Raw genomic sequence first — 25612 nt, forward strand, 5'->3', positions numbered from 1 at the left:
ATTGAATGCATGTAATGTCTTCCCCCCCCCCCCCCCCCCCCTACACCCCTGCTGCACTGTAATCCACAAAAAAAATCCTATTATGCGCAAGCCTACATGGGCAATAAAATGTATTCTATTCTAGGGACTAAGCACACATATAAAATAAAACAAAACCTAGCTAAAACCTAGGAGGAAATACAATGTGGGGCAGGGCAGTTTGCCTAACCTCCACAACCCACACTATAACCCAGATGTAATGACGCAGCGTCCGCCAGATGGATCATAGAGGAAGCTGAGTATTTCTAACCACTTTCAATTGATTCATATTTAATTAATTCTATTGAATTGCATTGGTGTATTTGTTAACGTCACTTCTATGCATCAATAAGCTGTATTCATATAGCTCTATGTAATACTGGGTCTAGTTATATTTGCCAACTGACATACAGTGCAATCATTTAACTGACACTTGTCAAACAAAGTGGCAAAGTAGCAAAACAAACTCTACAGAAGAGAAGAATTGTAAGGAGATTGTAGTGGCACAAAATAAATGAATTATAAAAAGGGGTAGGTTGGGGTGATAGGAAGATTTTTGGAAAAAAGGACAGATTTAGCAGAATAGGGTCTATAATTGATTAAGTGAAAGGAGTAGATGGCGGGATACAAAATATTCTTAAATATAAAAGGAAACATGTAAAATCAACAATCACACTCCTAGCAGTGTCCCTAAAAGGAACACTACCTGGCTGTTGGTACATGCAATAGTTCGTTATTCTGAGAGTTCCACCTTCAGTGAAGGGCAAGGGAATTGTTACAACTTAGCACCCCAAAAACTTTCCTGACTTTTGGCTCTGGCTAGAGCTGTATGTGGAAAAGCAATTTACACATTTCAGACAGTGTCTAGGTTTTAATAGATGGAAACTTTTCTGATGGCCAAGATCAAATTTGTTTCTTGATTATTTAAGTATTTATACTATTTCATTTTATCTTTTCACTTGTACCACTACTTTTTCCTCCTCCTTTATCCAATACTTAGGCAAATCACTACCCCAGAACCCACAAGCATGCCCTGTATATAACTTATCTTTGCTCAGCAAGTGAAGACATTTTCAATGGCATTTAAGATCTAATTATGTTTTCATTACAATAAATGTGATTGCAACTTTGACAGAAGTCAGATACAAAAATGTGAGTGATCATTCAGTATAGGAGAGGAAGTAATTTGATTGAGCTAGTCATCAATCTAAATACAATTCCATCTAAATTTAACACCATGAATGACAAAACTCTTCATTCATAAAGTAACAATAAGTAACAATAAATCATAAATCAAAAAGCATAATTTAAACTTCCAAATGTATTTTATTCTCTGAATTTTTTGTTAATTCTTGGATGTTTCATCCTAGACTGTTATGAATTAATACACATTTTGTCCAAGTCAAAATGAACAAAAACAAAAAACAGTTTTATTATAATTATTATTCCTAGAGTAAAGTGAAACCCATATTAACAGAAACTAAAGTAAGGATAGTAGGATTGGTGGACAGCAGGTAGACAGTTACTGAGTATCCTGTGAATGAATGATATTCTGGCTATTTTGTGACATGGGTTTCGTTTTTCAAGAGGGGAAAAATATGTTTGATCAAGTACAATGTTAGACCACGATGGAGGTAGTGCCCCAATTTACTAGCTTCATGCTATATGTAATTTACTACAATAATTGCCATATATTCCTGTGTTTATTATGTAATTTTTTATATAAAACAAATGCTATTTCATCAACGGTTACCCTTATGCATTACTTATGCAAAAATATTGTATACAGAGCACAAATGTGTCCTTTTACAATGTGAATAACATCAGTCCAGTCATAGATAGATAAGGCATAAGATGAAGGTTGGAAATATACATATAAACATTGAGTAAAAATCTGCATGAGTAATAATTTGGGTAATTCAAGTACATGACCTACTGCCTGCAATGTGTGTGCTTTTTCAAAATAGGGAGAAACATCACTTCTTAAGAACCCCCACCCAGGAAAAAAAAGTGGAGACATTTATAATCTTTTTTTTTTAAACAAAATTTTGTTACATTTTTTAAACAAAAAAGCCTTTGTTTTGGAGTATTATCTTAGTGGGAATCTGTGAAAATGTAACTGGAAAACTGAAATGTAGTGTTTTTGTGATTCACAGGCAATTTGCAATACATGACAACCTACCTCCTGCGTGGTCTCCAAGCTTCAAAAGCCAACACTGCAAATAAAATTATTATTGCATTGACTTTCAATAAACTAGTTGTTATTGAGACATCAGCTGCTAATTCATGATCTTAGCAAAAATGTGATGCTGGGAATTACCAATAGCATTAATGCTAAAACCGCCTTCTACAAAAGGTGTAAAACAGAAATGTGTCAACAGCATTCACCAAATGCAACGTGTTTGAAATAGGTTGTCAGCTTAGTCCTAAAAAGTATCAAAATAACCTACTCCATATGTAATTGGTTAAGAGTGAAGTTCAGATTTGTAAAGTATAGTAGAATTAAGGGAGACTCTTCCCTCACTGTGTCAGCTGCTACACTGAACTGCATTGGTCAGTTGATAGGACTGAAGGCAGCGGGAAGTAGATTCCCAAGAGTTGCCAATATTACATAAACCAATGTGAAATAGACAATGTTTAACACCTGTTACTTTCTACTCCCTTATCACCATTTTTATCATTAAAAAAACCTCACTTGAACCAATCAACCTTCATAAAATTTTAAAATACAAAAAGGCATTCATGTGAAAACTGCCAGAAAAAGTTGTAATCTGTAAATAACAGGAAAGTATCAGATATTCTATCATCCCTAGTAATATGGATTTCACTTTAATAAAAATGATGCTCTTATCAGCCAGGTTTACCCTATAAAATGGGTCTATTCACCTTCAGACAATGGAGAAAATCGATTTTGTCGTATGAACAAATATTCAGCCCATCAATTCAGCAGCAAATATTCAGTGAGGTCACTATTGCCTAATAAAGAAATAGGCTAAATATTCTGGTTTGAACCACAAAATGGATGGCTCCAGTGTTTAGGTGAAAGAAACAAAATATTTTAATCCTCGGAAGAGCTTTGCCGCTTCTCAGTTATTGTGAACGAAGGGAAAGATGACCTGGATATTGTGTTAACTGTTCTTTCTTGACTGTTTAATAAAATGAATGAAAGGGAAAACAGAAAGGGTTTAAATATCGACAAAGGGCCAAGTCCAGTCTACTAGGTTCCTCCCACTCCTGAAAATATGCTCCGCAAAAAGTCATTTCCAAGTTTGTCAGCTCTGCAGTTTCCCAAATTCGGTGGAGTAGGAAGGAGGGAAGGGGGAAATCATGTCCAAGTTATAAAGCCAAGTCTATGGCTTCTCCTTTTTACAGGTCCTTCCCAAAAACAGGTTTAGACTTTCACCCAACAGGGGCGCAGATCCTTTGCAAGACTCCATTTCCAATTTAGCTCTTTGTGACTCACACAAAACAGAAATTGAAAGGTTCCATGGAGCTCTTGCTACTCTCCACCAAATGGAAGAGAAATATTCCAGGGGAGCCAAATAACTGCTCTGCTGGCATTACCACTCTGTGTAATGGAGAGGGTGTATTGTCTACTGTCCCATTGTTGCATTCTCAGTTTGACAAGCTGTTGTTTGAGGAACCGGATGTTGATGCTATTGCAGCAGTGGCTGGGGTACTGGTGGACACAGATTTACGGATGTGTGGCAGTAAATAGGGGTCAGATGCCAGCTGGTGGACATCTATCCGATCCTCTTTCCTATATGCAAGGCAACGGCGAATAAAAGCCTGTTAAAAAGAGAAGCAGTATTAGGATTAATCATCAAACCATGTTTTCCTATTTATGACGTTACATTGGTAATTCAGCTTGTAAATGCAGTTATATACCTTGGCTTCTGGGGTCACAACTGGTTTAGGTGGAAATTGTACTTCTGTAGCTTTCAGAATTGTGTTCTCTTGTAATATGTCTTGCTGGGACTGGTTGTGACCAAATGGCTATAAACAAGAGAAGATTAAACGCTTAATGGGAAGAAAAAGTGGTAAATTGTCCTTAAAAGGAGGTAAAATAGCTTCATATTCTTAAAAGATACCAAAAAGATTGTATGTTCTCTTGGTTGATGTTAATCCACATTCTGATCAGTGTCCAAAAAGATAATAATTTCTAAGACGGGGGGGCTCAATTAGACCTGTTAATTGAACAGGTGTGATAAAGGGTGGTAACCTTGGGATTAAACATCCAGAAGCATTTAATTAGCGCCCCCTTTTTGTTGCCCACTAAATTAAAGGTTTTCACTGTGAACACAAAAGGGAGGGTAGATACAAATGCCAGAGTGCTGGTAGCCAAGAGCTGACACCCAACAGAGCCATTCAATTGTTGCTCCACTGGATTAGCTGCCGTGAACAGCTAGCTAAAATTTTACCAGTTTAAGCGCTTATTCAAGACTTTTGTGTGTCGCATCTGTTAGTTTGTTCCAAAGTTTGATTTAGATCATAAATACAGCGACCAGCTCAACAAAAATAAACATTTGAACATTTTGCCCCATAATTTTTCGGGTACTTTATGGTGGGTGATAAACAATTGAATTCCCCCCAGAGAATCTGCGATATGTCCCAGGTTCACGGCACAAGATACAGGCTATTTATTGGGGATTTCGATCTGAGTCTACGCTAAAGGAGCCCATACACGTTACAATTATTGTATACAATATCTCATCTCAGTTTTGTGATGAGATCTAGTACAAAAAGTATGGGCAGCACATACTTTTTGTACTAGATCTCATCGCAAAACCGAACTGCGATGAGATGTGATATTGTATACTAGAATTGTAATGTCTATGGGCACTTTAAGACCAGAAAAATACCCTCAGTTAATGGCTGCCTGACAACTATCTTCGGAACTCATTTAATATTAACAGGGCATCAATTAGCCTGCTGTAATTCTTGCAGCTGGTTAATTTCACCCATATACCAGATTTAAGCATACTGAATCTTTATCATCGCAGATTTCATCAAAGTGTGCAATATAATACATTTATGTATGCGTGTGAATATATTTTCAAAATCTAACCATGTAGCTACAGCAAATCTAACATGTGGGCATCTCTAAGTATATACATCTCAAAGTATAGTAAATACAAAACCTGCAAATGTGGATTTATACAGAAAGAATGGTTATAAATGTGTGTCATGTGATATTGAATGTATGCTCTCCCCCCCCCCCCCCCCCAAAATATTACCTTTCGCCCATACAGACATTGGTAGAATATTACTCCTACAGACCACACATCCACTTTGTTGGAGATTTTTGGAGGTTCTTTGCCAACGACGAAACACTCAGGAGGCAGATACCTATATAAAGTATAAAAAAAAATTTGAATTGCTCATTGAAGGATATCAACCAGTATTACATTATCAATCAATCAATCACATAATGGCATGTCTTAACCGACCATGACCAAAGCAGGCAGACTACAAGAAACAGAAAAGTGGTTAAAGTCTGCTCCAATAAAAAAGATTGAGGTGATTATTTTAATGGTTAGGCCCAGCAGCCACTGTTCTTACCAATGCAGGTGATTATGTTACTAGCAACAGAATCCTATCCGGTTTCAGAGTCCAAAGTGATTACTACTCTTACAATTTTTTTTTCAAAATTTGAGCTGCTATAATTGTAGGTCCTAGAGGAGGAGTTTTTTTTTTTTATTTAATAAAACATTAAATTTTTATTTAAAACACCACACACACACACACACTTAAAACCTTTTCTCTAAATCCGGTTGAAGGACATTGGACTATATAGATTATTGATGGGGGTATAGGAGCTGGCACTTCAAGTAAAATATACTTTTAAAACATCTCCTACCCAGAATGCCAGAACACCAGAACAACTTAAAGGTGAGACCAGGAGAAGCAGTTAACCCAGTCAAACTGTTGGAACAATAGTAATAGGAAAATCCTGGTAAAGACAAAAAACAGCATGACAGCATGAGAGAGGGAGTGCAGTGTCCAACAGCTGGATTCAGAGAAAAGGATTCAATAGTACATACCCCCCTTTCACTTTCACCCAGGCAGGAAGACACGGGATAAGGGGCATAGAATAAGCCTGATGACAGAATGGATCCACCATGGAATGGTCTGCGTTGAACCCATGCCTCAGACCGTGATAGTACTGTCCAAATATTTCCACAGTGCCCAGACTACGATCAAAGCCAGATCAGAAAAAACTTCCCGGTTGATGTGAAAAGCTGGAACCACCTTATGATGCAATTTCAAGACAAAACGCCCAAATCTGAGTCATAAGGAAGACCAACTACCAAGTAACAAACTTTGTTAAACACAGTGCCTCAAAAGCAGCCTTTGTGACAGCCAAGAGGACCATATTAATATGCCACAGAGCTACTGTTGGTCAAATGGTGGCAAAAGCCACCACACCTTGCAAAAAAGGTGCACACGTCAGGAACAAAGACCAGACACTGTGAAAATAAACAGAAAGACAAAATCAGCAACTTCAAAGAACAGAGCAGTAAAATGGGTCTTCAAACCTCCCTGAAGGCAAGCTAAGAATTGAGGAAATTCAAAAACCATGAAGTATCGAACACCATTCAATGTAGATCCTCTGGACCATTCCGCAATATAGTAATTACTACTGAAGTAGTAAGACAGATATTCTTTAAACACTTGGCCACAAAAGTAAGGCTGTAAAAACCAAGAGTAAGGTACTCCTCCAGAAAAAGGCCCTGTACTGTAGAAACAGTAGTGCCCATAGTGTCAGATGCCACCTGAGACCTACCAACAGTTAAGACAACTCCGGCATACTAGGACCTGCACAACCAGTCCTGAGCCACTAGAATTACAGTTATATGTTACTGCTCGATTTGCTTAAATTCCAAAGCCATCATAGGGATTGGGCAACAAAAGAGGAGCAAGACTAAAAAGTTTCACATCACCGTCATGACATCCACTGGACCACGCACAAAACTTGAGAGCTTTGAAGTTTTGACGAGATGCCAAGGAGGTCTTTCTTCCGGAAGACTCCACTTCTGAAACAACCACTGAAAGACTTGGGTGCAGTGACCATTCCATTGGGATAAAAAAGATTCTGCTTAAGTCTGCTTTCTAATCAGACTCCTGGAAAGAACACTGCCAAGATCAACAGAACAAAAGGTCTTCACCCCGGAGAGGATGCCGACTGCCTCTACAGTCGTCCATGCGCTCAAAGTGTTGCACTGATTATTTATATGCCACTGCTGTGGTATTGTCCAACTGAATCAGACAAACTTTGAGCCGAGCTCCAAGGTGGAGTTTCTAAGGTCAGGACTATATGGCTCAGATCAATAAAGAGCGATCACCACAGCTGAACCCAGCTCTCAAATGGCTCTAAAAACCCATACATTGAAAGCAGTGTTCTTAGCCAGGCTTGCTACCGGGGCATCCACTGCTTGGGAAACTGCACCCATTTGGACACAGGGACGCAAACTTGTGAGGCATCAAAAACTATTATATGACATTTTCCATATATTCTCAAGGAGATTAGAGAGATTTAAAAAAGGGAAGGATACAACTCTCTTGAGCCTACACATAAAGTGAGTCATTGCCTCAAATTGTGCATCAGATTCTAAATCGTATCAGGACTGCCATAAGGTCTCCAATGGCTTCTCCTGAGAAATAATCCCATTTCTCATCAGCAGGGAGGACTACTACGGCTGGAATTTCAACCTTCTCATATGAATCTGAAACTACGCTGTTCTTTGGAAGAAGACATGTGTATCTCGCACAATTAAGGTTCAAAGAAATGCTCTAAACAAGCATAAACCTTTACAAAAAAATTGACTCCGTATGCGCATTCATTCGGTGTAAAAAAAGGCAAGCTACTGGACTAAGAAAACAGTAACAGCTGCGCTCTGAATATGATCTTCTCAAATTCCAGTCTTCTTTAAAGATCCATCAACTTAACAAGTTAGGCACAGTCCGGCTCACAACCTAAGCTCATGCTCATTTTACCATGGCAAATAAAGCAGCGACACTTGCACATCACTGGGTCCCGGCTGACAAGCAGAGGAGAGCAGCGGATTGTGTCCCTGTAGCAGAGATACTCACTGGGTCTAAGCCCAGGAGTATCTGTAGAAGCTGTGCATGAAGCCAGTGCTATGTCACACACCAGATCTGCTAAAGCATCTTGTGCAATAAGCAGTAGACACACATATTGGTAGGGGTTCAGCCAATACAAGGAACTGCCCCACTTCAAATGCATTCATGCTCCCAGGCCTTGGGTGCAGCCATCAGGGATTGCAGCAGTGCCTGAAACCCTCTACAAGGATGAGGGCACACCAAGGCCACCGTGGTTACTTGAAATGATCTATCTATCTTGATCCAGAACTGCTGGCACTCAGGTTCCAATGTTACGATATGCTCAGGTGCCAGAACACAAATTTGTAGAATCCAAATCCCAGGTATAGGAACAAATGACGCAGTCAAAATACTTTTTAAATAGAACAACGTGTATTCACATAGGCAGGTAACATTTTGGGGGACAAACCCGGTCCTCAGACCCTTCCTACAGCAACCACATACCCCCAAAACACCCTCTTTATACCCTTACCTGGATGGTGCACGCTCCCTGGACCTCCCAGCAGCGTCAGCCGATACCGGATATGCCCGGCTGCTCACTTCCTGTCAAGGACACGCAAGGCGTTACCAAGCAACACCCAGCTTGTGTTCCAAGAACCCGGAAGCAGCCGTGGCTGAGATCACAGGCAGCGGTGCGCTTGCACTGTTACAGTCTGACAGGGAGCAGTGACAACCAGATAAAGTACAATACTTCATGTCCCCAAAGCTGGACACCACACTCCACCAGTCAGTGGAAGGATAAGGCGGGCTCACAGCACTTCATATCGGCACAAAAAAGGTGACACGAAAAGAAGGCTGTAGTCACGCCCACCACCACCTAACTCAGTGGCCATGGGTACTTTTACTAAAAGGGATATAGAAAAAAAAACATAGTGCAAGAAAAGTACAATATAAAACATATCTATACACACATTAGACATACAGAAACCATATCACAGACTATCAGATATTAAAATAAGGCTATTCCAGCTGAATTTCTGAAGTTGAGGCCACCAGGTTGAATGGTCCCCAAACGAAAAATCCACCTGGACTCCAAAAGAAGCAATTGTTTGGCCCTGTTTCCCCCACGCATAGTTTCGGGTACATGATCTATCATGTAGTATTTTAGTGAACTTAGAGGATGGGCCATGTTCTTAAAGTGTGTATATATATATATATATATATATATATATATATATATATATATATATATATATATATATATATATATATATATATATATATATATATACATACATACATACACACACACACACACACACACACACACACATATATATATACACACACAAACACACACACAGAGGTACCTGCACTCGCACGCACCAGTATCAGCGTTGAGGGGTGCCCAAAGGTCACACCATGGTGTGCCACTTGTAGTACAAATGTCCAACGCAGGAACAGAGCACTCACCTCAAAAGTTGTTTTAAAAATAAAAACTTTTTATTTGCAACAAAGAGAGAAAAAGGGTTTTCAGTTTACATACCAAACAAAGCTGTCAGTGAAACAATCCGACGTGTCGATCCCAATTAAGGATCTTTATCAAGGAGTACAGAGACAGAATAACCATACTTCAAAAAAAGGAGCAAGCAGTCCAGAGGTCCACCCGTGACAGAACCCAGGGACCTACTGGTTGCTGTCATCGGGAGGACGCGTTCCGCCGCCCCTCTCGGGGCTCGCCACACTTCGGGGTGGCGTGGATTATTTGAATAATTCTTGGCAGCCAGGATTTCCCATGCAATTTGTTTAAGATGTTAAATGTTTTAATTGAGACAGCCTTGGAAGTTACTCAAGTATACACATGTACAAGTGTTCATGCATATTTTTTTTAAGAGTATAAAAAAATAAAAGTTATATTTAAACAGTAATTCAATAAAGAGGGAAAAAAGGAAGCTGCATTATATACGGGTCTCTTCTCTAGATAAGATTCAACTTCAGTCATGTACCCTCAACACGTCATGTTTTGCAGAAACAAGTGTACAAAGAGACAATAAGTTCACAACAAATGTTAAAGTTCAATATTTACATCCAAATACATCAGTTTTGGATGGACAGTGTTGGTACATCACCAAATGGATGAATGGAAACCAGAATTTTTATACTGGGGGGAACAACTAGATGCTCAACCCCTTTAGCTCATGTTCTCCAAATGCAACTACAGCATTTCAAGTTAACGTTGTAGGAGAGAATTGTGTCCCATTATTGCATTTCCCTTCTTTTATGTAGGGATTACTTAGTTCACCAAATCTCCAGCAGACAGAGTAACTATTCTTTTTTTTTAAATCTTTTAATGGTTATAGCATTAGATGAAATCATAAACTTAGTTCCCAGTGACTATGTTAAATCACACCTACACTCCTTCACACATCTTACCAGTAGGTTCCTGCTCCTTGTGACGTGAGCTCCATACCATCCACAGAATTATAGCTGTCATCATCCATTATTTTAGAGAGTCCAAAATCTGTGATTTTTATCTCTCCACAGGCTGTACCGTTTACCAAAAGTATATTACCTGAAATAATAGATTAAATTTTTTACTAAGTAATTCACGTGTTATTAGATTAATGAGTTCCTGAATAACAAAGTCAGGTAATTAAACACTGCAATTACTGAAATTTCATACACTGAAAAAAAGGAAAAGTTACTCTTATTACACATGGTTTATATCTCACCAGGGGCAGGTGAGCAAAGCTTCAAAAAGTGATCAAGTGGAGAGTAAAAAACAACCAGCCAATCAGCTCCCAATTGTCATTTTTCAAACTCAGCCTGTAACTTGACAGTTAGGAGCTGATTGTTTATCTCACTACACTTTATCACTTTTTTGAAGCTTAGTGCATCTGGCCCCAAGACATTACATTATTCTGCTTGTAGTCATTGATATTTAAAGAGAGGGAAATAGGTTTGCTTCAAGAGCTTGCTCACACTGGAACTGGCGCTCCAGTGTGAGCAAGCTCTCTGAGCAAAACATGCATCACTTCTGGGTCTGCACTCCCACAGATGTGGTGAGGAGACGGACCAGACGGCAGCTGCTACCTTCTCGGTCTGCCTACATCACTGGAAAACTTTTATTTTTAAAAATAAGGGCAAATAATGATTGCTACATAGCTTGATAAATGTATTAACCGTGCCCTACCAAAGAATAAAGGCAGAGATGGAAACTTTCTCCTCCCTTTTTTCATGCATATTTTTTTTAAGAGTATAAAAAAATAAAAGTTATATTTAAACAATAATACAATAAGGAGTGCCCCAGAAGAGACATTTTCAGTCTTTTTCTTGCTCCCTTTTAGCAAGACCCCCCTTTTTCACTCTTCCCCAAGACTCTGCAACGATATAGGGTCAAATTGAGCTTAAGGTGCTTTGGATATACTTGACGACCTCTTAACAAAAACTGTCCTAACATAATATCTGATAACAAAACACATTAACAAAAATGCTCGAAATGAAGGAAGAGAAACAGTTTATAAAAAAAAAAAAAATACACCACAACACATACAGACCACACACTTATAGCAGCTGGGTGGGGTGCCGGACAGTTTCCCGACAGTAATTACCCCGACGTCGGAATCCCAACAGTCAAAACCCCAACACTCGGGGTCCCGACGGCCACTTGCTATTCTGCCTCGTGGGGGTCCACAACCCCCATAGAGGGAAAATAGAATAGGTGGCAAGCGTAGCGAGCCACTGTGCCCGCAGCCTGGCAAGCGCAACGAGCCCGCAAGGGGCTTTGTTGCGCTCGCCATGCTGTCTGAGTCCGGTCAGTCGGGATCCCGACTGTCGGGACCATATACCACACCCGCTGGGTGTCTAACTGTGCATTTATACATGTAAAAAAGAAACAACCTTCCATAAAACATGTTAAAAGAATAGCTATATCTATATATATATTTTAAATCACATGGCTTTCTTAAAATGTCAGATGTATTATATAAATATAAAGATTCAATCACCTGGCTTCAGGTCATAGTGAATGATTGGTGGCTTGATCTCATTCAAGTACTTGAGGGCGTTTACAATCTGCATGATGATGGAGCGAGCTTCCTTTTCAGACATAAGCTTGTGTTGCTTCAAGTAGAAGTCCAGATCATTGCCCTCGCAATACTCTAGCACTGTGCAAAACCTGCAAGTACACAAATGTTTAATTTTACTGGACACACGTTTTTTTTTAAACTATGAAGACAACATGCCTGTCCATTCTTATTGAACTTACAATAGGATTCTGTAGAAATTGTGACATACAGTAATAGATTTAAAATCTACACAATCCCAACATAAGGTGCAAAGCAATTGATGAAAATCCAACTAACAAATTCATCACCACCACAACCACTATTCACATCATAACCAAAAATTGTTTTTCTGCAATGGTGAGATTAGCAACTTACGAGTCTGTGTCAAGAGAGAAATAGTCGTACAGTTTGACTATTCTAGGGTGATCCAGCTCCTTGTGTATACGATATTCCCTGCAGGCATGTCTATGATAAAAAAAAAAGTAGGAAGCATAAATCATAAGCAGTCAACATTACTGTAGCAAAGAAACATCAAAACAAATACAGTTTATGCTAAACATTAGAAATCTGCAAAAAAGATAAAATGCTAAACAAATACAGCCATCAAAACAAAGAGGTGGATGCGTGTAAGGTACTGGATATATGGGTGGATGTTCCAAAAAATGATGAGATCTGGAGCACAGACTTATAGGGGTATATTCAATTACAGTTTAAACTGTCTGATTTCGGTCGGAAGGGGTTCCGACCTATTTAATAAGGGCTGTTTTGGCATGCTCCGACCTGTCGGAAACCACGTGGATTGGCGGAATAGCCGCATTTACACGTGCTTTTGTTGGAAAATTGGTAAAATCAGACATGGCCATATTTCCGACACTCAATATACCTTTTTTAAAAAATCGGACAGTTGGATTTGGCCGCTCATTGAATAGGGCTTGTCGGATCCATTCCAACAAATGCATGGTAGTAAATCAGAGTTCTGTATAGCCTTTGATTCTGTTTTAGGATTTTGTGACTATAATTACTATCCACGCAAAGTATTTTTAAGATCCCAATTAAGATTTAATTTGGTTACAAAACACCTTGAAAAAGTAAAATATCCCTTAATTTATGTATGCTCAACAGAAATGCAATAAATCTGCACCTCTCCAGATATAAAGTGCAATTTTAAATATTTTAAATGTAATTATGATAGACAATCCTGTTGTCTGCTGTCAACATATAAGAAACCCATTAAGCTTACAATGGCCTGTGCAGGATTCTATCCTGTACCTTTAACATTTATACAAATTGTCTTATTAAAGTAGCTGTATACACACACACACACACACACAATTATTTTAAACACTTACTTGTGGTAGTTTTCTTTCTTTTCATCCCTCCAGTTTTTGTTTAACTGGTGGATTTTCACAGCTACATATCTTTGCTCTGTTAAATCAAATGCCTGCAGAAAAAAGAAGAATGCATGCAGAAAAGTACCATGTAAGTTATTATATTATAGAGCAGTGGTAGCCAACCCTAGCCCTCAAGAGCTACCAACAGTGCACATTTTCCAGACAACCTAGCTGCTGCACAGCTGCAATCATTAATCACTGACACACTTTAAAAGATCCACAGATGGAGCTAATTAGTTCACTTGTGATTCTGTGAGGAGACCTGCAAAACATGCACTGTTGGTAGCTCTCGAAGACTAGGGTTGGCTACCCCAGTTATAGAGTATATATTTAGTTTATATTTAGTTTAGGCCCACAGTCAACAATAAAATCACGTAAAAATCAAGGCATACAGTAATGACCGTATAAATAGAATGATTCCCAAAAATATCACACGGAATGTACAACATGGCATACAGAAACTTCCAGGCTGCGTACTCCAGTACAACCTATATAGTGCGAACACACAGTGATTTCACAAAAGATATCATCAGTGACCATATCCAGGCGTGTAGCAGTCATTAACGATAGCTTTAGATTGAGCTGCATGTACAGATACAGACAGCAGAGGACACTGCTAACGACCTGCGAGAGTACACATTTTTAAAGATATAGGGGGGTATTCAATCTGAGGGTCACGGCAGACTAGCTTGCTCGACCGCCGTGACCCAGTCCCGTTCTCGGTCAGCTCGACCGAGAACATGCAGGCGGGATTCAATGTCCCGCCTGCCAGGGAGCGAAAAGGGTGTGTGGCCGCGAGTTGCGGCCGGGAAGAGACGAGCTGCACCCTGCAGCTCGTCACTTCCTGGCTGTTCTCGGCAGAACGAGCCCGACAGCTAGTGATGTCGGGCTCGTTCTGCCGAAAAACCCTGCTCAATGCTGTCGGGGAAGACAGCATTGAATAGGGCCCGGCGAGCATCTCCCTGACGGGAGATGCTCGCCGGGGATTGAATATCCCCCATAGTGCGCACACACACACTAGACAATATAATGTGTATACACTAGACCTATACGTATACATAATTAGCTCCACCTGTGATTTTAAAATGTGACAGTGAGAATTGAGCGAACCACCCGGGTGACCTGGAAAACGGGAACTGTGTGGGGTCCTCAGGACCGAGTTGGAGAACCACTGCACTAGACAATATACAACAAGTAGTAATTATTACAGGTTGTTATTGTGCATATCATTTAAAATATTGTCTAATTCAGCTTTTTTTCTCTAATGCCATGCTGCCATTGGTCCATAGCTGATCTGGTATAATGTGCTCTCAAACTTTAAAGAATGTTTCCACAGTAACATTGTAAGCCTGCTGAAGAAATGAATCTAGCAATATTGTACTTGAAAGTCAAACATCATCACTTCTGGGCATCATACAGGAGCAAAAGATAAATGGGGATATTCAATCACCGGTGAGCATCTCCCGTCAGGCCCTATTCAATGCTGTCTTCCCCGACAGCATTGAGCAGGGTATCTCGGCAGAATGAGCCCGACATCACAAGCTGTCAGGCTCGTTCTGCCGAGAACAGGCGGAAAGTGACGAGCAGCGACTGCAGCTCGCCTCTATCCGGCCGCAACTCACGGCCACGCCCCCTTCTCGCTCCCCAGCAGGCGGGACATTGAATCCAGCAAGCTCGACTGCCGTGACCCCCACATTGAATACCCCCCTACACCTTTTTTAAAACGCATGAGTACTGTTAACATCAGTCTTCAAAGACCTAACAGAGGTTTCTTGTTTCGGCTCTAGCAGTTAACTGCCATTGAAGAAGTTGCCCAATGGTGTCATACTCTGACCACCTCTGTCCACTCTGTCTTTGATTGAGAGGTGGAGATTGTGAGCACAACCACCAACGTGTTTCATAGCTACTTTATACTTTATAAAAAATAAACTTTATTGTTCCGTACATAACAGGAAATTGAAATGAGACATCACCATGGCAGGGGCAGGGGAAGGGGAAGCCACCGCAGAGCAAACATGGTGGATAGTCAAGCGTAGCTACCTGGCCAGCGCCGCTTGTGATCATACAGGACAAAGAATGCGCCGACATCCCTGTTCTTTTCAAAGTTCAGATAGCCCTAACCACATCAAGGAAAAGGTCTCTTCCAGCACAGTATTCATAGCAATGAAAGATGACACTCTCTCATTTGCTGCAAAACAAAAACCCCACCTTGAATAAGTAACCCAAGCAAGTCCTATGGACTGCCTGATCTGTATGAAAAATCAGAAAGGGTGAGATCTAAGGTAACTAATACAAGTCAGACACTCTCCGAGAAGAGGCTATGGCAAGTAAGAAAACCGACTTCTAAATAAGTAGACAGATGTCCACCCTATGCTCAAAAGGAGTGAACTGGAAAGCACAAAAGACCAATGACATGGAGCAACCAAGAGAACAAACAATGGATGGACACGAAGGATGCTGTGAAAAGAGGCTTGTACGTCCAGTAAGAAAACTACCTGCAAGGATGAGGGCAGAGGCCCAAATCCAAACTGGCCTGTAGAAAAGGAAAGATTTGATAGAGCCAGAAAGACCTTGGGGAAACAGTGCAAAGAATGTTCACCAAACACTGAGCCAAATCCTTGTCGAATATGGCTTTAGGGCATCAAGCATTATACAAATAACCCTTTGCACTCAAAAAGCGAGGCAGGCCAGATTCAGGTGGAAGCACAGGCCTTAAGACAGAGGAAGAGGCATAGACTATCTGCCATGGCTAGATTGAAACTACGAGGTACACCATGAATAACTCTAAAGGTGCCCATACACGTACCGATTACCCGGTACTTTTTGTGATAAAATAGCATCGCATGCACAACGATGCTATTTTAGCACAAAAAGTACCGGATAATTGGTACGTGTATGGGCACCTTAAGGCTGAGGTAGCCAACTCCAGTCCTCGAGAGCTACCAACAGTTAATGTTTTCCAGATCTCCTCAACGATTCACAAGTGAAGAAATAAGCTCCAACTGTGGATCTTTTAAAATGTGTTAGTGAGCAATGAGTGCAACTGTGCACTCAGGTTGTCTGGAAAATGTGAACTGTTGGTAGCTCTCGAGGACTGGATTTGGCTACCACTGCTCTAAGGTCAACCAGCGATTAACCCACAATATTCAAATGAGGAAGATGCATATGAGCATGAACGTCCTCTGTACTGCTACAACGCCAACCAGGGGAACTCCATGCTCTCATACATACACACACACACACACACAGCAACGGTGTCTTGGCAGCCTGTGGCAAGCCCCAGTGATAACTAGGATCCAAAAGACAAGCGCCGGAAGAGGACACTACCCAACTTAGGAGAAACCGGACCTCCATTGTGGCCCCTGCCTGCGAATACCCTCCAGATGGATCTGTAGCTGGATGACCATGGCTAAGTAGCAGAGCCAGGAGGGTATACAGTTGATGGGTCTACAGCAGTGATTTTCAACCTTTTTAACATTGCGGCACACTAATAGGATTTTAAAATTGCCAAGGCATACCATGAGATTCCCACAGGGCAAAACACATTGGCCTCCACAAAAAAAAAAAAAAAACCTATTTGCCCCCATATAAAAAACAATCACACTGGTCCCCACAGGTAACATTTAAAATACATTGGCACTTTACATGAGAAGAAGAGACCAGTAAATAACAGTTGAACTGGTGGTGGCTGTAAACTGGTTAGGGCGTCTCTAGATCTGGGGGCACACTTGAGAACAGCTCAAGGCACACTAGTGTTGAAAAATACCAGATTATTACCTGGTAATGGGTTTTCCTCTACTCCGCCATGGCAGCCATCAAGAATGGGTATCTCCCTGCTGGGTAGTGCTTTGGAAAGGAAAAAAAGACCTCTGGCTCCTATAAGAAGGCTCCTCCTCCGAACACCAGTGTCTTATATTCTTCAGCTTTAAAACAAACGAACATCATTATTCCACATACACCCCCCCTTATCCTGAGCGTTCACTCAAGGGAGGGAAATACCGCTGCCATGGCGGAGTAGAGGAAAACCCATTACCAGGTAATAATCTGGTATTTCCTCTGCCTCCGCCATGGCAGCCATCAAGAATGGGTCGTACCCAAGCAGTACTGTATTTCATAGGGAGGGTATACTCACGTATAACTTAGGAATAGGCCACCGGCCCTATAATGTCTAATTCAAAAAAACGTTTCTTCATTTTCAATCCACTGCTGCGCTCAGGATCTTCCTCCCAAACTTAGCATCTGCGGAAGACCAGACGTCTACTCTGTAATGCTGTGTAAACGTGTGCGCTGAGGACCACCCTGCGGCTTTGCAAATTTCTGTTAGTGATGCAGATCCCTTCTCTGCCCATGATGACGCCATTGACCGCGTTGAGTGTGCTTTAAAACCTTCTGGTGGCTCTTGTTGTCTTATGACATATGCTTGTCGAACACAGCTTTTAATCCACCTTGATAAAGTCTGTTTAGAGGCTCTTTGCCCCTTTCTTTCTCCCTCTGATAATACAAATAGGTTGTCTGTTTTACGGAATTCGGCCGTCCTTTGCTTGTAAATGGACAGGGCTCTGACCAAATCCAGACAATGTAACCTGCTTTCTTTGCTGTTCGCCGGATTTGCACAGAACGTGGGCAATATGATCTCTTGGTTGATATGAAACTCTGATGCCACCTTTGGCACAAACAGCGGGTTTGTCCTTAAGACTACTTTATCCGTATACATTCTGAAATATGGCTCTTTTATCCATAATGCTTGGAGTTCTGAAATTCTACGAGCTGAGGTCATGGCCACTAGAAATAATACTTTCCACGACAGAAATTTTAAGGCTACTTCTTGTAGTGGTTCAAACGGAGCTTCTGTTAGTACCCCCAGTACTAGATTCAAGTCCCACGAAGGTACCGGACTTCTTACCCTCGGTTTAATTCTTCTTACCGCTTGCATGAATCTTTGTACATATCTATTCCTAGCTATGTCCCAATCCAATATGCATGATATTGCTGAGACCTGTACTTTCAGAGTACTCGGGGAGAGATTCATTCTTAAACCTTCTTGCAAAAAAGACAGTATGGTGACCACACTGCGAGGATTTTTCTTATTCTCCTTCGCCCAATACGCGTACTTCTTCCAAACCCTATAGTATATCTTCATGGTTACCGGCTTTCTTGCTTTCAGCAAGGTTTCCACTACTCCTTCACTGAAGCCTTTAGCTTTCAGACTCCTGACTTCAGCAGCCAAGCCGTCAGTTTCCACGATTCCGGTTGTTCCTTGCATACTTCTCCCTGTACCAGTAGGTCCTTGGTCGAGGGTAACCTCCACGGATCGTCTATCGCCAATTTCTGGACTGTATTGAACCACGCTCTGCGAGGCCAGTATGGTAGGATCGCTATTACCTCGATCTTCTCCCTCTGCAGTTTCTTTAGTAATTTCTGAATTATTGGTATCGGGGGAAAAACATAGGCCCTCTCTACGTCCCAGGGCACCGACAGGGCGTCTATTTGTTCTGCCAGCGGCTCCCAGAACCTGGCAAAAAATCTGGTTACTTTTTTGTTTACCGACGTTGCCATAAGGTCTACCTGGGGGCATCCCCACCTTTGCACCAGCTCTTCGAAGACCTTTTGGTTGAGACCCCATTCTCCTGGCAGACATTCCACCCTGCTTAACTGATCTGCCACCACGTTTTCCTTCCCCGCCAAGTAAACTGCCGTGATGCTTAACACCCAGGTTTCTGCCCACTCGAACAGTTTGGTGGCCACCTCCATCAATGCTCTGCTTCGTGTGCCTCCTTGTCGATTCACATAGGCCACTACCACCTGGTTGTCGGTCCTCACGATTAGTTCTGCACCTTGTAGTTGGTTCTGGAACCACCTGCAGGCTCTGACCACTGCCTCCATTTCTCGCAGATTGGAGTGAGCTTCTTTCCAGTCTTGTTGCCACCTTCCTTGAGTCACCTGATAATTGCAGGTAGCTCCCCAGCCTACTTCGCTGGCGTCCGTGGTCAGCGTCACCTGTGGCCTTATGCCAAAATATCTTCCTGCTGTTAGCCTGCTTTCTGCTGTCCACCAATCCAAGTCTTGTCTGGCCCTTGTTGACAGGATTACTTTTTGGGACAAGTCTTTTGAGTTTTTGTTCCACTGTAAAAGGAAGCAGCTCTGCAGTTTTCTTGTATGGAATCTTGCCCAAGGAACTACCTCTATTGCTGATGCCATGAGGCCTAGCACTTCCATGTAGTCTCGTGAGGATGCAGTGCGTTTTCTTCTTAGGTTTTTTACTTGGTGAATTAGTTTTTCTCTTCTGACCTCTGTTAAAGAGATTTTCTGCTCCTTTGTATTTATCACCACTCCCAAGTATGTTATTTCTTGAGTGGGGGTCAGTTGGCTTTTCCTGTAATTCACCAGCCATCCGTGTTCCACCAGACACTGCACCACTCTGTCTGTGTGTTCCTGGGCTTTCTCCTCGGAATCTGCGACTATTAGAATGTCGTCGAGGTAAGGAAATAATCTTATTCCTGTCTGTCTTAGTGCGGCTATCAACACAACTAGCACCTTGGAAAAAGTTCTTGGGGATGTTGCTAGCCCGAATGGTAGGGCGTTGAACTGGTAACTCTTGCCCATCAGCCTGAACCTCAGATATTTTCGATGGCTTATGCAGATTGGGACATGCAAATAGGCGTCTTTGAGGTCTATTGACGTCATAAAGTCTTCCCGACTTAAATCCAGAATTACTGACTTGATACTGTCCATTTTGAAAGATTTCACCTCTATGAACTGATTGAGTCGCCTCAGATCTAGAATGGTACGAAATCCTCCTGTTGCTTTCTTTACAACAAAGAAGCGGGAGAAACATCCCCGAAATTCTTGCCCTTCTGGCACAATGCTGATTACTTCCTGTTCCAGCATTTCTTGCAAACTTGCCACTAAGGCTTTTCTCTCTTCCCTGTTCTTGGGAATTGGAGACTGAACAAAAAACTCTCCGGGAACTCTGTTGAACTCCACTTTGTACCCGGAGGAAATTATCTCTTGGACCCACTTGTCCCCAGTGGTCCTGGACCAGACGCTTGCAAATTTCAGCAACCTGGCCCCTACTGTTTGTGACCTGACGTCACTGTGACTCCTTCTTGGAGGAGAATTTGTCTCGATTTCTTTGGGCCCGAAAATTGCCCCGTGATACCCAGGATCCCCTTCTATAGGGTCTACCTGGTCTATAAGCCCGTGACTCTCTGTAGTCTTGAGGCTGAAATCTCCCGAACTTGGCTGGGGGAATTCGTCTACCCCCTTTATCTTGAGGAAGCCAAACCGACTTCCCTCCTGATATTTTAGCCACAAGCTCGTCCAATTGTTTGCCGAACAAGTAGTCCCCTTGAAACGGCATGGACAGGAGTTTATTCTTGGACTGCACGTCCGCTGCCCATGGTTTCAACCATAGGGCCCTTCTTGTTGCCGCTGTCGCGGCCCCTGCTCTGGCTGACAATCTTACCGCGTCCATAGACGCTTCACAGATGAATTCCACTGCCAGCTGCACATCCTGGACCACTTTTAACAGTTCAGAACTTGCTAGTTCATCCAAAATGTCTCCCTCGAGTTGCTGACACCAGCCTCTTACTATCCTGGAAGTTACCGCCATTGCTGATGCTGCTTTAAGAGAAGCCCCTGAGATTAGATGTTGCTTTCTTAGGCCCAATTCAATTTTACGATCCATTGGATCCTTAAAAGCGTTGGCCTCTTCTAGTGGCAATGTCGTCTTTTTTGACAGCCTTGCCACTGCTGCATCTATCTTCGGTGCCTCCTCCCACGAGAGCACCTGCGCCTTGTCGAAAGGGTACATCTTGTTAACCTTCCCCGGAATAGCCACTCTTTTATCCGGCTGCTTCCATTCCTCTTCTATTATGTCCCTCAGAGTTTGGGACAGGGGAAAAGTTTTAGTTTTCTGCTTTTTATCTTTAAAAAGCATCTCCTGCAAGCTCACATCCTCCTGCTTGTCCTCAATATCCAATGCCTTATAAATCCGGACCAGCAGGTTGTCGACCATGTCGGCATTAAAGTCTGAATCAGATCTGTCTAGACCTGTATCCTCTTCCTCTTCATCATCCAAACCCCCTCCAAGCGTACTAGGTCCGGCCGACTGACCCGGCAAATCAGTATCCTCATTCAACACAAAACTTTTCCGCTTGATGGGCGTCTTAGCTGAATCCTCCTTAGGTGCAAAAGTATCAGCCAGGGCTGTTTTTAGCATCTGTACTAAGCTTGACATTTGAGCCGGGGAAAACATCTGAGACGCTTTACATCCTTCACATATAGTTCCTATATGCTTATCCGGCAGCGTTTTATCACATGCTGTACATTTGCTGAGCACCACTTTTTTCTGCTTGCTTTTCCCTTTGTCCTTACTAGATTCTGACCTAAAATAAATCATCACCAGTCACTACCGTCACTACAACACATAACACCCTGTGGACACCCTACACCATATGCTGCTCACCCTGTTTTCGCCCCAGACTGTCTGTCTTCCTCCATTATGAGTAGTGCGCTTCTGAAATAATACACACCATCCAATTTAGCACTGCTAACCCCAATACCTTAAGTATACCATTGCTAAGCACAACTGCGCTGCCGAGAACCGGCCTTTGTAACTTACCTCCTTAGTACAAAACAGCGGAAAGTACACTAGTAAGCCTCACCGCGCTGCCACACGCCCGGTCTGCTAGCCGCCACTTGCCGTGCCGCCGAGACCTCAGACCAGCGTGACACAACGCCGGCTCCCTAAGACCTGACGCGTACCGGAAGTCGCGCCCTAATGACGCGCTTCCACTGTGTACACGCCGCGCGCACTACTCGGCGCCCGCCCTTAGCACAGAGCCAGGACAGAGGAAGCATGCCGGCCACATCAGCGTCTGACCACCGCATACTTCCCCCCGGACGTCGCCGCATAGCTACCCCATGGGGCCCGCATTCGGCATTTACGGAGTTTACACTCCTTCCTCCTCTGCATGAAGCCAGAGCTGCTGCAGGGAGCGACAGTCTCTACCAGGTGAGCTGGTGTCCACATGCACTGCACTACCCGGAAAGGAAAAAAAGACACTGGTGTTCGGAGGAGGAGCCTTCTTATAGGAGCCAGAGGTCTTTTTTTCCTTTCCAAAGCACTACCCAGCAGGGAGATACCCATTCTTGATGGCTGCCATGGCGGAGGCAGAGGAAACACTGGTCTACAGTGTCTATGTGGACAAGCAAAAGGTAATATTGACAAATTGACAAAATTTGGCCCTAATTATACCACCATACCTCACTGGTACTGCCCAAAAACTTCCCGAACTTGGAAGCAAAGCAGTGAAGGGCCAGTTTAGTATTTATGAGGGAGACCCCTGAAGAAATACTGGTGTGGTATCCAAAAATTGGGCAATTACATTCCCTAAGAATTGCACTGGATACGCCTACTGCATTAACAATACAAGCTATAAATACCAAAGCTCTTTTGCTGGGGCAACTGATATCCCGAAAGGTAATCTGAACCAATTCATTTAAGGGATACAAACCATTCATTTTCGCCTAAAATCACATTGTGTATATATACCAATGATGACAAGGAAGTGATGCGCTGAATGGAGAGTAATGTGTGAAAAGCAATTTAGAGCTAATCACACCACATTTTATAGATTTTTCTCTTTAAAAAATTGTTTCTCTTTCTCTCCTTCTATGTAACAGCTCTTGTTACTTTATCTTAAAAGATCTGAATAAAATTTAAAGTTTTAAATTAATATCAAATTTACAACAATAATAGTGCGCCCACAAAGCTTTTTCTTTCTCTGTTTTGCTTCTCTCAAGCAAAGAAAACCCTCTACTCAGTTAATATACTGAATTTTGGGGCACACCACCAATCAGCGACTATTAGAATTAACTACCGATAGTCTACTATATTGGTTACTCCAAATTAATACCCAAATATTGTCTTTGTCTGTGCGGGTCCAACCACATTCCTAATATTGACAAAAGGTCAACAAGCAAAAGGTGGAGACGAGTTTTACACTTTTATTTTTGGAATGTTTCACACTTTAACATCCACATGGACTGTAATTGGGAACAATTAACTGTGCCGAGCCCAGTGGTAGTGGAGCAAGGCACCAAGCCCGAAGCTGAAATGGTATGAACTACACTAATTGGGGGTCCAAGTCGGCAGATGTCAGCATTGTACTGGTGTCAACCTTTTTGTGTCAACCTACTGATTGTCTATCTTTCCTTCCCCTTCTGCCAGGAGAAATAGTTATACCTAGGAGTCCTGAAGCTCACTCAGAAGTCTCAAAGTGTATTTGTAACTGACTTTTCTGAAAACCTGTTCAGGAAGCAGAGGTCGGTCTTTTGTTATCCTGACCGCTGGGATATCTTATGTATCCCAATAAAACATTTGGGTACAAACTTGAAATCTACAGAATCTGGCGAAATCAAGAATAGACGACTAGGGGGCAGTCCTACAGAACCGTTTGGTTATTGGCTCCTTTGCTGTTCTTGACTAATCTACAAATATTCAGTAGCAGATTACCGAGCTCCACTGTAAGCATGAGTTACGGTGAAAGTAACACAACTGGCAAAGAAATTCTAAGAAACTGGCCAATTGCTTTTATGAAAATCACAGAGGTATTTCATTGCTATCACATTCAAAGAATAAAGAGAGGCCTCTTAGTAAAGGAGACCTACAAGACAGACCATGCAGATCTCCTAGCTGATGTAATAGCCAAAAGAATAACGCTCTCTATTGAAGGTTTCAAAGTGAGGGTGCTGTAAAGTGTTCACCAAATGAGGTTCCATGGAGGCTGTACATGTAAAAAAAAAATTGTATAATGGTATTTCAGCAACTGGGGCAGGTTAAGTCAAATAAAAGCTGAAACTGTAAAACTTGAACCTTCAGTGAACCAAGTCTGTTGGCCCTTTCTGCACACAATTGAATTGCTCCAGTGGGCGCCCATTAAGTTTGGGTGTCAAAAAGACTATTGGATTCCTCCATTACTATACATACTTGGCCCAGCCCCTAGACCAGTGGTTCCCAAACCGTGTGCCTAGGCATCGTGAGGTGCCTCAGGACACTTGCAAGGGTGCCTTGGGTTGGTGGACCAGGATCAATTCATATTATTTTTGGTCAACGTACCAGGCAAAACCAGTGCTTGTGGCTGCCAATCATAATATATGTGGACAAACAGAAGCAAATCCTGTCCCTCACCAGATAACTGTGACCTATAAAAACAATGCACTTAATTTAATATTTTCTTTTCTGAATTTCTCTATAAGAAGCATTTGTTCTCGGGGTGCCTTGAAAATATTTTGATGCTCTAGGGCAGTGGTAGCCAACCCTAGCCCTCGAGAGCTACCAACGGTTCACATTTTCCAGACAACCTAGCTGCTGCACTCATTAATCACTGACACATTTTAAAAGATCCACAGGTGGAGCTAATTAGCTCACTTGTGATTCTGTGAGGAGACCTGCAAAACATGCACTGTTGGTAGCTCTCCAGGACTAGGGTTGGCTATCCCAGCTCTAGGGTGCCGTGATTCAAAAAAAGTTTGGGAACCACTGCCCTATAGACCATTGTGGGGTCTTCATCCCTAATCTATGTGAAACCCTACTACTTCTTGTTTAGAATAAAGAAAACAACACCACAGGAAAACATTTGCAAGACACAATATATGTGCTGTAAAAATACAGGTTGAGTATCCCTTATCCAAATATTCATGATGCCAATTATTCTGAAAACCATAGTCTCGAAAATATGTTTTTTTGCTAAAAAAAACTACTGGGGACATCTGTAACTGGCACTACTGGGTAAATTATATGTAACTGGCACTAAATATGTGCAAGAAAATTATTGCTTGGCATTCAAATTCAGTGCCTGAGATAGTACACAAACTTTGTTTCATGCACTAATAAAATATATTTGTGTATATTTAATGTGTTTATACAATATAAATTCAAGATACCAAATTCAAATGTCAAAATATGGAAAAATTAGTTATCCAAAATTCTTCTGGTCCCCACCATTTTGGATAAGGGATACTGAACCACATTGAGTCATGCAAAAAAAAAAGTCCAACAAGCAGAGC

At 41.9% G+C, this 25612-nt stretch overlaps 1 protein-coding gene across 4 annotated transcripts in view; it reads right to left on the minus strand.

Moving 5' to 3' along the window:
- Positions 1-1324: 1324 nt before the first annotated feature.
- Positions 1325-25612, minus strand: part of TLK2 (tousled like kinase 2) — a 72343-nt gene continuing 48055 nt past the window's right edge. For all 4 annotated transcript variants that reach the window (XM_083146925.1, XM_083146922.1, XM_083146923.1 and 1 more), the window contains 7 exons: positions 13499-13590; positions 12525-12614; positions 12090-12259; positions 10516-10654; positions 5256-5367; positions 3907-4014; positions 1325-3807 (listed from right to left, as the gene is read on the minus strand). In XM_083146925.1, the coding sequence (XP_083003051.1) occupies positions 3634-3807; positions 3907-4014; positions 5256-5367; positions 10516-10654; positions 12090-12259; positions 12525-12614; positions 13499-13590 (885 nt within the window). In that variant the 3' untranslated portion in view covers positions 1325-3633. The remainder of the gene's footprint in view (positions 3808-3906; positions 4015-5255; positions 5368-10515; positions 10655-12089; positions 12260-12524; positions 12615-13498; positions 13591-25612) is intronic.

The sequence above is a fragment of the Crinia signifera genome, chromosome 6 (assembly GCF_055691185.1).
Source record: "Crinia signifera chromosome 6, ASM5569118v1, whole genome shotgun sequence".
Taxonomy (NCBI): domain Eukaryota; kingdom Metazoa; phylum Chordata; class Amphibia; order Anura; family Myobatrachidae; genus Crinia; species Crinia signifera.